Source organism: Colias croceus, chromosome 19 (assembly GCF_905220415.1).
Source record: "Colias croceus chromosome 19, ilColCroc2.1".
NCBI lineage: Eukaryota > Metazoa > Arthropoda > Insecta > Lepidoptera > Pieridae > Colias > Colias croceus.
In genome coordinates, this window is record NC_059555.1 from 9,605,579 (window position 1) to 9,620,198 (window position 14,620).

The window sequence follows — 14,620 nt, forward strand, 5'->3', positions numbered from 1 at the left end:
GGAATCGTTTGACACAGATTAAGTATTAGTTACTATCGTTTGACTACAATCATATACATTATACTCTTTGCTACAATCTCACCTGCTGGTAGGCGAAGATATTGTTGGAGAGTGCAGACCGCGCGCGTTTTTATAGTTTGAAAATTGTACTCGTCGAGGAACACAGATTAATTATTACACTTAATTAGGAAGCAAGTTCCAGACTCCAGACTCCAGTCATTTTCAGTTACAAAAAAATTATTTTGCCTTTTACCTCACAAATTTAATATTCTGTAAAACCACAGTGTTAGACTTTGAAAATTAATTGTTTCTTTGCGACAATTTTAATTATTCCTTTAGAATTTTTTTTAAACAGTAATACAAAAAATAAATGTTAAATAAAACGCAATTTCTATTCAAAATACTTTATTTATATACAATTAAATACAATACAGCAAATACACGTGTACAAATTACAAAAGCAATTCATAAATTAATTATCTATAAAAAGGCAATGAAACTAGTAGGTACCTACTACTACTTTAACTTATATATAAATATACTTTAACATATTTTTTTAAAAATAAAACTTGGATAATACCGTAGTATGTATTATTAAATGTACTTTGCATTTAAACATTTTAGAAGTAAAGAATTATTTTTTTAAATGTTGTAAGTAATAATTCACACTAATTTACATGAATTCTTTCAAATAGATAAAAATTATTTATTCTTCTAGCTATAATCATGATTTACAAAAAAGGAACTCAATGTAAGCTTGTATTGTATTCATCCTTGATAAAGTTAACATATTTAAAAAATGTGCCGTTTTTTTTCAAAATTTAAATTCACTAAATCTCATTTTTGCTAATGCAAGCACAGATAGTATAAGCAGAACTTTGCACAGGTATCTAGCTAAATTAATTAATAATAGCAATCCGAGCACCCTTCCGGTAATATGAACACGTCATTCGAGCACCCACTTTATTTTAAATGTATATATTTTTATCTATAGCATATTAATTATGTGTGATGTGTGATATGATATGATTACAGTTTTTAGCAATGATATGATATTACATAAAAATGTCAATGAGTTTGGATAAAACAATAATTACATTTTTGTGCAAGGCAAAGTTACAATACGTATGATTGATTTGTTATTAAAAATAGTTTTCCCTTACATTTGACATATTTATAAACTACAACATAACACATAATGTCTTTTAATAAATATTTACACTTACATCAATCTAACTGGTCAATGTATGGCTTAATGATTTAGGAACAAAGTTATATAGAATAAAGAATACATACGCATTACTTATAAAATTTTACACTACTGAAAATACGGAATCCTAGCGAAACTTAAGATATGCCTGGCGGGAAAGTCGTAAAAGATTTCTGCATTTTTTATCTGCCTTCTCAAGATGTGTAAAAAAAATATTTAAAAAAATTATGTAGAATACATTTTACTGAAGGGAATAATAATTATATTAACACAAATTTTTCATTGCTTGAATAAAAATTTAATTTACATCACATTTGATCAGATCAAAGAGAAAAATGTCTCAAGATCTCTTCAGTACCCAATTTGAGGTTTTAGAAAGTTATCTACATATTAAAACCGACTTCTGAAAGAAATGAAGATTCACGAAAACCATTTTAATAAAAAAGTTGTTATAAAATATCAATTGCAAATAAGTAAGACTGATTTCAACCACACTGCAGAAAAATTAAGGACGATAAAAATAATGTCAATAAGAAAACATTCACTGTTAGTAGATAGAAGAAAATAATATATTTTATAGGTGTGTTAGTGAAAACTTTTGACACTCGAAAGATTAAGAAATGCAATGGCAGTGAATCTAAATAGAGGAAGCAAAAGCATAAAACTGGTCAAACATTAAAAAATATAAGGTGTTATTTACTGAAATGGTTAGTGAATATACCTTGTATGTATATTTATCTTTTTCCCGCGCAAATGCACCCATAGACAATACAGATTTGCAAAATTTATTAAAAATACCTAGCCTAATGTTTAATGGTAGTGTTTCTAAATGTGTAAATTTTATTATAGATCTATTACATATTATTATTTATATTATGAGCATATTAAATACTACAACATCCATTTTATTTAAATAGATGCGAATACATTGATTTATTTCGTGATTATTATAAAAATATTATATCACGTTTGACTTATATTGACCATTACATCACTGTTCTTATTTTGATTCATCACTAGTCGTTAAAAAATACAATTCGTCACTGGACTATGATTCCAGATAAAAAGAAAACATAAGGCAAAAAGTTACAAATCGATAGTATACTTATTTGATTAGTACTTGTGTATAGTTTTTATACACAAATAAATCACTCAACTAGAACTCAAAACAAATAAAAAATTCATTATTAGGCCAATTCCTAAACTCTTACGTCACTAGATGGCGTTGCGCCAAAAAGTGAAAATTTTATATACCTATATTTTTTATTTCCGTACAGATGTCGCTGTATGAAATGTCAAATGTGTGTGATATTGATTTTTATACAAAATCTAGTCATATATGTGAAGTTTTGTCAAGTCCTATGAAGCCTAGTTATAGTAAAATGATATCGATTCTATGTATTAAAATGGTGTATTTTGTAAGTTATCTATGACGCAGAGTTATTGTACTGCGGCCGACCCGCCAACTCTAGTAAATATCTGTCGGGATGCTCTATCCAGTCCGCTGCTGAGATCTTTACCTGCAATTCGAAAATAATGAAATAATTAATGGTAAAGAAGAAAAAAAGGTCTTTTTTTAAATAAATTAATGTTAATGGACTAAAATTTTTAAGCTATTGCATAGCTTCTATCGCGGGCCTTGAGCGCGGGGACCGAATCGAGAAATTCCGTAACGAAAAAACCTCACGCTCCATACTCTTTTGATGATGATTTGTCTGGTTTTTTTATTTAAATATCTTTGAAAATGTAATAATAAACTAACACAATATTTTATTCTATCATAAATAAATACAATTTTTCTTTTAAATTAGAAAAAAAAACCCTAACTTAAAAGTCATCAAACAAATGTCATTTTACACTATAAGAAAACAAGCAGCTACATACATTCCTCTGGCGCTCGGCCTCCTTCACCTGCCACTTCTTGATATCGAGCTGTGTCTCTCGCAATGCCTGGTCTCCGCAGCCCCACACCTATACCACAATCATGGACTTTTATTATACATATATATATAATATTTATATTATGACATTAAAACATAATTTTAAAATCTCATACATTGCCAGTGAAATTAACAAAATAATTAATGAAAAATAGCACAATATAATATACAGGGTGAAGTTTTCAATTGGGCATGGTAAGCAAATTTTGATATTATGACAAATTCGATCTCGTCTACCACGACCAGTTGAAAACCCTGTATTTATTTATGAATTTCCAGGAAAGGATACAGGCACAAAATAATATATTATTTTACATAGCTTATTATTAAATACTTGGTTTGCCATGCCGTAATTGTATTGTATGTTCTAACCTCAATAGCCCTCAGCTGGTAGGGCACGCCCTGGAAGCGGAAGCCGTCGAAGGCGTCGTTAATATCAAGCAGTGGAGCCCTCGGGTCGGCGCCGGCGCGCAGCCCGCGCGGGTAGCCGCGGATGTGCGTGTTCAGGTACAGCATACGCGCGCCCACCTCCACCACGCAGAACCTGCGCGTGTACAACATGTACTGTACTGTTACGTAACAACATGTACTGTTACGCGTGTACGTAACAACATGTACTGTTACGCGTGTACGTAAATGTACTGTTACTCGTGTACGTAACAACATGTACTGTTACGCGTGTACGTAACAACATGTACTGTAGCAGCTAATATGTTGTTTAAGATTCAGTAGTAACGGCGCACAATCGGCACGAGCACAGTACTCATGAGTGTGCGTGTGTATGCGCGCGCGTATTTGTACATATGTGTATGTATGTATGTATACATGTTTGCAACGACCGTACTGTAAGAGCTCGCAATCAAAATGTCGGAGTATTGGTAACTGTGTGTGTATATGGGTCGGGTGTGTGTGTGCGCAACTCACTTGGGGTAGAGCTGCAGCAGCGCGCAGTCGGCGCTGCCCCAGTACTGGTGCGTCTCGCGCCACTCCTGCGGCGACGCGACCACCACGCGCACTTCGTCGTCCCCCGCGCTCCCGCCTGACACCACCACTAGCGTTGGGCCTCTGCGGGGGTAAACAATATATAAATTTATAAAGTATAGAAAAAAATTCGATCACGAACAAATACGAAACATTTTTCAATGAATACAATGTTGTAACGATGGAACACGACCTTTTTGTTGAATTTGATATTTTTGGTTTTATGGCATTCAAATGCTTTATAAAATAATATACATAAAACCAAAAATATCATATTCAGTGTAGGTACAATATGCTAAGAAAATAAACATGTACAAATCAGGTATGGTGTATGTGTGTGTGTGTGTGTGTGTGTGTGTGTGTGTGCACGGACCGGTAGGCGAGCGTGTGGTGCAGGAAGCGGTTGGCGCCGAGCCCGTGCTCGCCGGACGAGTAGAGCGGCGCCCAGTGCGAGGGCAGCGCGCACACGAGCCGCGACAGCCACGCCGCGCTGGCGCTCGTGCCCGGCGGCGGGCGCAGCGGCCGCGTGTACACCTGCGCACAACACATTCATACACATCCACCATATAAACAAATCAAATTCAAGAATTAAAAATTACATTTTTTTACAAAATTTCACATAAATAAATTCACAAAAAAACACTGTCATGGTACTTTTATACTGAATGTCTTGTAACTGCATCGAAAAATTTATTACAAGCTAAATAAAATTGGTTTTTCAGCAAGCCACCCGACCGCAATCTAAAGCAAACAAGTCGTTTTGGAAAAGAAGCATCATGAATCATGATGCGCATCAATTGGTCTTTACAATTTTGAATTCATCGATATTGTTTATGAAAACTTAGAAAAGCAATGGTCCAAGTAACGAACCTTGCGGGACACAACACATACTAACACGTATAATAAGTATTTCCACGGACTATTTCACTTTCTGTTATCTATTCGAAACATAAAATGTTTGCCAAGAAAGAAAAGCATCACTAGTACTATGGCTGCGTAGCTTTCTTTAAAAATAAGTCGTGGTCAACCTTATCAAAAGCTTTACTTAAATCTCTGTCTGTCTAGGACCATTCGTAATCGATTGTAACCTCATCACTTTTTAAATTGTATCATCAATATTGGGCATTTTAGATTCTAAAACATATTATGTATCACGTGGAGTTGCGGCTCAAAACTAAATGGTCCTTCGAGCCGGATTCTAACTTCCATACTTAAAGCAGAACTTTATGTATCAAATCATCAAATTAAAAGAACATTACTGATGCTTCGAGGCGGTTTCTACAACCTGCGAAGTGATCCTTCGAGCCGGATCTTACTCTAGGGCAGTAATGTTCCTTCAAGGCGATCTCTACAAACTGTGAAGTGGTCCTTCGAGCCGGATGTTACCTGAGGCAGTGCCGCGGCCACCAGCCACGCTGCGGAGGTGGGCAGCAGCGCGGCGCTGGGCCCGGCGCGCTCCAGCACCGGGGTCGCCAGCTCGATGCCCGTGCCGCTCTCGCCGGGGCTCGCCTCCAGCTGCGTCTCCAGCTCGCGGTGCCGAGTGGCCAACAAGTGAACGCAGTACCTGGGACAGCAAACACATGCATCACGTAAAAATTGAACGATTCGAGACACGTCATGTACCACGTAAAAATTGAACAATCGATACTGAAGTATTAAAAATGCAAGATGGTTCAATGAACTCATTTGAGGAACAATTTTTTTGCAAAAATAATATCAGCTTATGAAATGCGTGACATGCTTAAAATAATTTTTAAGAAGCAGTCAAAATATAACATGTCCGATATGGAGCTCTATTACCTGTGAACAGGGAATATAAGGCGGTGACAGTGCTCCTCTAACCAGCGTACCACGAAGCCCACGCTGTGCGAGTCCTTGTTGTTAAAGCAGCCTTTGACCACTGCTGTTAACGTTTTATTTATCTGCAATTAAAAAACAGACATAACAACACAAATACAATAGAAAGAACAAAATAAAGCTATCGAAGGGAATCACTATTTCAGCCTAAAATAAAACATTTCATACCAGCAAACAAGTCTGTGGTCCTTCAGGGTAGTAGTCCATAGATAACTTATAGCTAACATACAGGAGGCTTCGCAAGTCGTCTGGCGTCACCGTTGCCTCCTCTGTGTCGGTGCAGAACATTCTAGAAATACATTCAACAATAAATCCCCGGTGATGGCGAGTTCCATGATGATACATGACGATAGATTCCTAAACAACTGACTGAATTATTAACCGACTTCAAAAAAAAGGAGGAGGTTATCAATTCGGCCGGTATATTTTTTTATTTTTTTATTTATGTACACCGATTACTCCGAGGTTTCTGAACCGATTTACGTGATTCTTTTTTTGTTCGATGCGGGATGGTGTCGAATTGGTCCCATAAAAATTTTATTCGGATAGGCCCAGTAGTTTTTATTTTATGAGCATTTTTGTCTGTAGGTATTTGTAAATTTTGCAAGTGCAAGTTTGAAGTCGGTTGTTTTTAACGCAGTTATCACTTGTAAATAACATTGTTGGTACCTACATAGAATTAACCATGATATAAAAATTGAAATAATAAATGTAGTGGTGATATTTAGATGTGATGTTGGTCTTTGAAAAATTCTGAGAATACGTAACCAGCTTTAAATAATTATTATTAAAATAAAATCAACTCGAGACGCAGTGCCTTTCAATTTTCTTCGTCTGGCCATTCTTTTTCAATACATGAAACCTATTAATTTTGTTGATGAACCAACATAATTGCTTTCTGAAACATCTTTACCTAACATAAGTCTCGATGATGACACTATCGTCCAACATGGCGAGTATCCTCTCACACTGCTGGCGGAACGCGGCCAGCGGGATGTGCTTGTTCTTGCACTTGCCCAGCTTGTGGATGTAGCGGTAGAACTGCCGCGCCAGCTCCGGGTACCGCGGGAACAGGTACTTCTGGAATGTTCCAGAACATTTTATGTTAGGACTGCTCCATCTAGGAGTCTTTTTTATACTGCCATAGAAGAATAGATTAACAATTTCTTAGAATACTTGATACGAAATAAATACAACTTACTGTGAATGAATTTTCTGTGACACCATTGACGCCATCTTCTTTCTGGGATCGTTGAACCAGTAACTGCAAGTAAAATTATTCTTGTTTATGATATTGATAAGCTTTTTGAAATGAAGTTTCCATATTTTCTTGTGGATTTTTCGGTAGAATAGACACTTTGAACTAGTTTTAAATTAGGTACTAAATTTTAATAAACATAAGTTTGCGTTAAATAAAGACGATAAAATATATTTCATTGGTATTAAAAATTATATCTCTAACATTCATTTTACTACTGTGATAAGGTAAGGGAAATCCAAGTAGCTCCTCAAAATAATATTTTGTTTGTCAATAAAGATTTAAGTGTTATTAGTTATTTATTGAATGGAAATTTATTTGTTTATCGAATAGAAACGTTTTTAGTTTAAAAATGAGCGATTAAAAACATTGCAATTTACGTAACAATGTAATCAACCGATAGCAATTTGCTTGAGTCTTAATTAATAATATAAATACGACGGTAATCCTGATTGATCGAAAACGGTGACCAATGACTTTGGTGGTTTGTATCACATGATCTTCTGCCGTTTTATCTATGCTTTAAATAAGGAAAGGCTTTGCTATTTTTAGTCGTATGTTCGTTGGATCCATCAAACTATGTAGTTCTAGTGACAAGATCACAGACGACTATATACTAGACAGAATTAGATCGAGATTTATGCTGAGAGGCTGTGAAATTATTTGCATTGATGATACGAAGCATTTTTAGATAAATGTATTTCATGAATAGAGGATTGTGTTTAAAGAGAAACTAATATGTATACAAGCAGTTTTCAAGTGCCGATTGCACTTTTTTACGTCGCGTCGCTCATTTATGACAATTTTGATCCCGTGTGAATCTTATTTTAAAAATCTATCCGAGACAATAATTTAGTATTGATATTTTACTATGCTAGTAGATTGTTTTTCATTCAATGATATTATATATAGAAACAAGAGGTAGATACGTTACCAACGCACCAAAACGTAAACCGTGAATTGGTCCTAATTGGGACCAGTGGAATCAGTCAGATTGTGACTTGTGACAGCGAACGTACATGCTGATATAAACGTTAAAATTATCAATAATGCCTTCTTGTGTGTTCAGAAAGTGCACAAATTACGATAGTAAAATAAAGAAAGATAGAGGAATATCATATCACAGGTAAATGTATTAAAATATTATAATTTTAGAGCAAAAATAACAATTTGCAATTATTAATGAATGTCACTTGCTTGACACTTGTATTGAAATAATGAAAGGGATAAAACATTGCTTCAATCACTAGTGTGACAAAGCTAGCGCACATTGTGTTCAAAGATTATCATGTAGATACGATTATTGAAAATAGAACGGCTATTTTATTAATTTCGATTTGGGTAAATACTTGATTATATTTATATTTAAATCCACACAGTGCATGTAATTAACAAATATATCTATTTATTATATGCAATGAAATCGTGATGGCAAAAATGTTTGTTTGCAAAAATGATGTTGAATATACGTATACATTAAAGAAAAGATTATCGCTACTGACGAAAAATGCTATTTGCTTTTCTGTAAATAGCTATTGAACATACATTTTATTTGTGTTTTAGATAAAAAAGGCTTATACTTCGTCCTTTCTTTTATTTCATACTTTTTTTCATCTAGGCACCACTATTATTATATCCTACAAGTTGGAGTGATGACCTTGTACGGGTTCCGGGAACTGCCTTGAAACGAATAGCGTAAGATCGGTCCGTATGGAGTTCTATAAGGAGGACTATGCTCAGCAGTGGGTGTTTATCGGGTGAAATGATGATGACCGAAAACGAACACCACAGCTAGTAATAAATGCTTATTACAGTTATATCTCCAAAAAAGTTTTTTTCATTTTAATACAACTTCATAATAATAATTAAATAGTAAATGAAATTGTCACATTTGTTTACGTGTGCAGGAAACGTAACATCTATAACATTGAACCTTCTGTGTCGTTAGTCTATGCCAATTGCCATGGCAACTATTTGTTTATTTATATTTAATTGGTGAATTCTTGTGACTTTTGCTTACACCTGCGCGGAAGTGACAAACTATCTTTGTCTTTTTTGTTTATATCATTTTATTAGAGCCATCTCTCTTATACAGTCTGTCAATGTAATAAATTAAGTAAAATGAAACTTGTATTTGTGTGTGCCTGACACTGCATAGGAAGCATTTTTTTTGGATATCTTGTGAGTATATAACGTATCTATACATAAAATATCATTGTTTTCATTAGCATTGTTTTTTATTAGTACTACGTATGGAGGAGACACCACGAACAAAATCTGCGCGCCATTTTTTTGCTCTAACTAAGTTTTAAAAATTATTATGTAGTTAGGTACTTACCGATGAAAGTTATTCCTTTGCACTTTTCCGTATTATTTGTGCAATATCGTAATTCGTAACACACACGAAGGCGTGTGTTTAAAGTGAAACGCATCAAATATGCGTTTCACTTTAAAACAAATAAAAAATGAGCGTGCAGTTACGCCATATGGCGTATGATGAGCGGAACATAAGTGATGTAGGCGGTGTCGTCTCCATATGTATATCTCAATGTTCATTAGACTTTAAAAAATGGTGTATTAAAATGGTAATATTGATTATTCATGAAGGTAAGTAAGCAAGTTTCGTAAGTATGAAGAAACATTTAAATTGTCACAAGTTATCGGAATCAACTCCTGAGTATTTTAACGTAGATAAAGCAGGGAAAGACCCGATGTATCAAGTATAATTAATGAAAACGAAACGATACAATTAATATTTTCTCTATTTAGGGCATTTTTAATTTATGTCTTTAATAACTACACCCCAAAACCATATAAATAAGTTTGGGTGGCAGTTTTTTTTTCAATTAACCGACTAGACAAGACTAAAATAATTTAAATTTAATTGATTTTTAAATCAAACAAATACATAGTATATTAATAATACTGAGGGTTCTGGGTTCTTAATAGATTAACTTACTCGTTATTTGTTTTGTTACATATCTGTTTATCTATTTATTTCTAATACTCTAATCTAATTTAGATAAGGTTTAAACATAAAAAGTTGTCATTGTTCAAATCAAACGTTTAGCCGTGAACAAGAATAAATTGAGAACTTATTTGCGTACGTTATATTAATACTCACTAATTAATTAATCCCTTTTCCGTCTCTTGGCATTTAACTCAATTAAGTTCGAACAAGTATTACAAAATCGTCACTAAAATAAACCTCAACCGAATATGCCCTTGCAAAAATATCCCACAAAATCATAAATCATAGTCACCGTACCTTACAAGTGGGCTTAGCCGTAGCTTTCTTCCGTTGCCGTAAATTCTTCACTTGTATACCAATAATAGTGTATCTCAAGTCACTAACTATCGTGCGATCCATCGCAACACATGTTTCGCTCAACACTAAATAAATAAACAGCACAATGCTGGGATTTGTCGATAAGATATCAACTGATCGATTGTAATCATCGTGATTTTGTTCGACTCTGATTGTAAATGCACTCTAGTGCAAGAGCTACTGTAACAAATGATAAACCATCTCGTGTCACAATATCGTTTCGTAAATTGTCGTTAATATGTTTACAGATAACGTTTAGTTTTTAGCTTTATTCAAATTTTATAGTGATTGGATCTAGATTAGATTACGAATGACTAATTAGGATTATTAATTTAAGAAAAAAATTTCTACAGTCATTTGCTTTTATGTAGTTAGGTATTTACGGTAGACGAAATCAGTGTAGTAAAAAATAATTGTTTGCTCGGCATAACAGTACTGACTAACTGTAGTTTTTCCTGCATCTGTCACGCAAATTTCCTGTTTTATGGGTAAGTTTTTATTAAAATAATACGTTGTGAGTAATGACATGTGTGACAAACTATATTATTGCTAGGTGGATGTAAAGTGCTTTAAGCGATCATCATTTTGATAAATTGTTACGGCAAATGATGGAAAAATAAATGTTCGTTGCTGTGCCATTAACAATAATAAGCAGGTGATTTCAAGAGAAGTTTCTCGATTTTTGGATATTAATAAGTAATCAGTTCTTTCCCTCTTGCTAGACAAATAATTTTTATTTGAAACAATGAGCGTTTGGAACTTTCGTTCTACAGCAGCAAGTAACTGGTTATTTGTCTTGCAAATTATTGAAAGCAAACATCGTTTGTATTACACGATTTTTTCCAATTAGATAGAGACCGTCACACATGTGGGTATAAATAATTCACTTTAAAGTTTAAAGTGGCGCACTATTTCCGGATATCAAAAACCCACGTGTCGTACTTCGGCATCTCTCGCGCACGTCTAGATCATGTGAATTCACTTATCAGTAACATTCCGTGCAATTAATCACCATCATTACGCGACGTGAGTGCTCTCAGTAAATTAGCCAGCGCTGTGACGTCACAACTATAGAGGCAACAGGTTAATAGATTTAATAATCTATACTTATATTGTGAAAAAACGATTTTCTGTTTGTTTATTTCAATTACTCTTTTCGTTAATGGCTCTTAGACTACGCGATTAGCTACGCACATTGTAATTAATAATTAAATACACATTTATCGTTGTATTTAATTGCATTTCTTTTGTTTTATTATTCTCTTATTTAATATTTTTTTATAATTTACTTCAATATGTTATGGCTACTTTAGTGTCGTGAATTCACGTGAAAATACACACGGCATAAGTTGTGTCTTACAAATTAGCGTTTACCATTAGGCGACTCACAAGCTCTTTTGTCAATGATGTTAGCATATTCTAGTGTTTTATTTTACACAAGTATTATAAATTTAGGAAATTAAAGATTTTTGCTCGCTGAAAAGTGTGCGAAACGTCGGGAAAATAATATAATGCATGAATCGCGTTTAAAATCCGTTTAAATCTTTAATTTATAAACTATGATATTACAAAAGTAACTTGATGAGAACACAATGTCTATACTAATATAGTTAATAATGCTAAGTTTATTTGTTTGTTTGAACGTGCTAATCTCAGGAACTACTGGTCTGATTTGAAAAATTATTTTGGTGTCAGATAGCCCATTCATCATTACGCTAAGACCAACAGGAGCGAGGTCACGTGGGTGAAACCGTGAAGCACAGCTAGTATATGATAATATTATCTATTGGTTACTTAGAAATATACAAATATCACTGAAATAACGTGTCATATTGCAGGATAATCATTTACTTAAACTGTAAAATAACTGAGATAAGATATAATATACAGAATAGTAAGAATAATCTAAAGTATCATCCCAAGTCAAATAGACGGCAGACTACAATGCAGGATTTTCTTAAGAAATGATTTCAATGCAATTTTTACATTTGTATGGTTAACTAGGTTTACACCCGCGGCCTCGCCGCTAATTTATTTAATACTTATTGATCCAACAGACATTGTCCTGTCTTCGTACAAATTGTCAAATCCATGAATTTTATATGGCCATTATGTTTTCACATTTAAATAATAGGGATTCATTTTTATATTTAAAAGAAGATTACAAATAATGCAACTAATTTTAACAGGTAAAAATGAACTTATTGCTTACAGGGATTTACTAAAATAACTATGAATAAATGATTTGTTGTTTATTCATAATAAGATAGGACAATAGATAAATGAATAAATTCAGAGAAAGAAAGATATCTTTGTAGCATAGATTTTGTTGAATAATCAGTTTTATTTTTCACTTGTATTTTCTGTAAAAGTTCATTGTTGTTTATTAATAACAATGACCTAACCTTTTTACATGTTAAAAGATATTGTGGATGTTGTAAAAGTATTCCTGGTATTTTATGATTTATCATCACATAGCGCAATAAACAATAAACTTAAATAGTTATTAATAGAAACTTGTCATTTTGTGTATCTTTATTTTTTAATATTTGCAATAAATTTTATTGTTCCAATTTTGCACCTTGAACAGTTATGATTCAAGGATAATTCAGTTAATTGTTTTGGCAGCATGGCTTTGTTCTTACCTTTCCTTCCCCGTTTGCAAGCTTTTAACCTTGTAGAAAGATCCTTCTAGTAGAAACTATTCTTTCTTTACTTTAAATGGAAAAACAATTTATTTCAAGTAACAATATAATAATACAGTACACTTGTAAATTACGAAAATTATCAAATATTTGTGAAGTTGCGAATTGACGTCATTGTTTGTTGTGAGCAGTTCTTATCAATAACTACTACAACGAAAATTCACAATCTCGAAGGACGATATAGATGGCGACTAAATAAAAATAGAATTTTCTTCAATCATCCAAGATTATTCTTAGACTTGTCTACCGAATAAGTAGAGTAAATGTAAGCAGAAACGTTTATATTGTATGTAATGATATGCTAATCAAATCATAACCTTACCTTGCCGAGTTTTTCTACAGGGACGAGTGACAAAGGTTGGCTTTCCGCTTTTTCTTGCTGACCTTGCAGCTCCCCGCTGGACCCAGACCTCGTCCCACGAGTAGAACCTCGCGGGGTGCTGGTCCCACTTCCACTACCATCTGTAGCACTCTTTTCATGACTACTATGATTACCCATCACTTAAACACTACAATATCATTGGTAAACGCTTTAACACTGAGTTCACTTTTCTTGGAATTTTTTTCACAATGGCTTGACAATAAGCCCGTCACTAAGCACTCACAGACAAGACAAATTCAAGTGATTTGTTTGAGAATAAAATATTGTCGAGACGAAATACTAAACAAATTCTTCGTGAATCATATGATGTGTCAGCTGTCAACTGTCATTTGAAATTGACATGTACATTTAAATTTAGTAACAGACATTTTCTAATATTTTTCTCAAATAATTTCTAAATAATACTTCCGAACGTTCTTCCAATATTCTATGATCTAACCACAGTATCTAACAATATCTTAATAAAATACTTCATTTTGTTTTGTAGTAATATTTCGGATAGCAATGATCACAATTGATCAATTTTCTTTTCTATAATTTAAAAAAAAATTATAAAAAAGAAAATTGAAAATTTCGTGAAAACTGAAAAGTAATCACATGCGTGCGTTTTATTTTTTATCGATATAGCCAGGGCCCAGGATACTACGTGGTACTCTATACATACCGCTAATATATTTTTATAAAAAATGGTTTTTAAGCTATTGAATCCAATGACCTATTATACTAGTATTTTTTTTTTTTTTTTTTTTGTATGGTGTTTCTCAATGTTAGCCAGAAGGGCTTCTACATTTTAACGCGGACGCGGGGGTGAACTGAAGGTTCACCCTGGTAGCGACATGCACAAGGGCGTCCCCCCTTGACGGGGACCACGAACCTCGGCTTGAGCTGTCGCTTGAGTGGAGGAGGCCAGAAGGGCCCTAATCGGACGGGCGATATTATACTAGTAGACGCGGCATACG

The 14,620-nt window shown here is 33.7% G+C and overlaps 1 protein-coding gene across 1 annotated transcript; it reads right to left on the reverse strand.

Moving 5' to 3' along the window:
* Positions 1-2,572: 2,572 nt before the first annotated feature.
* LOC123700276 lies at positions 2,573-13,973 on the reverse strand. Its single transcript, XM_045647449.1, has 11 exons — positions 13,602-13,973; positions 7,190-7,252; positions 6,902-7,068; positions 6,157-6,277; positions 5,932-6,053; positions 5,518-5,695; positions 4,505-4,665; positions 4,075-4,215; positions 3,523-3,694; positions 3,095-3,181; positions 2,573-2,730 (listed from the first exon to the last, which is right to left on the reverse strand). The coding sequence occupies exons 1-11, from the start codon at positions 13,776-13,778 to the stop codon at positions 2,638-2,640; spliced, it is 1,482 nt and encodes a 493-aa protein (XP_045503405.1). The 5' UTR covers positions 13,779-13,973; the 3' UTR covers positions 2,573-2,637.
* Positions 13,974-14,620: the final 647 nt, after the last annotated feature.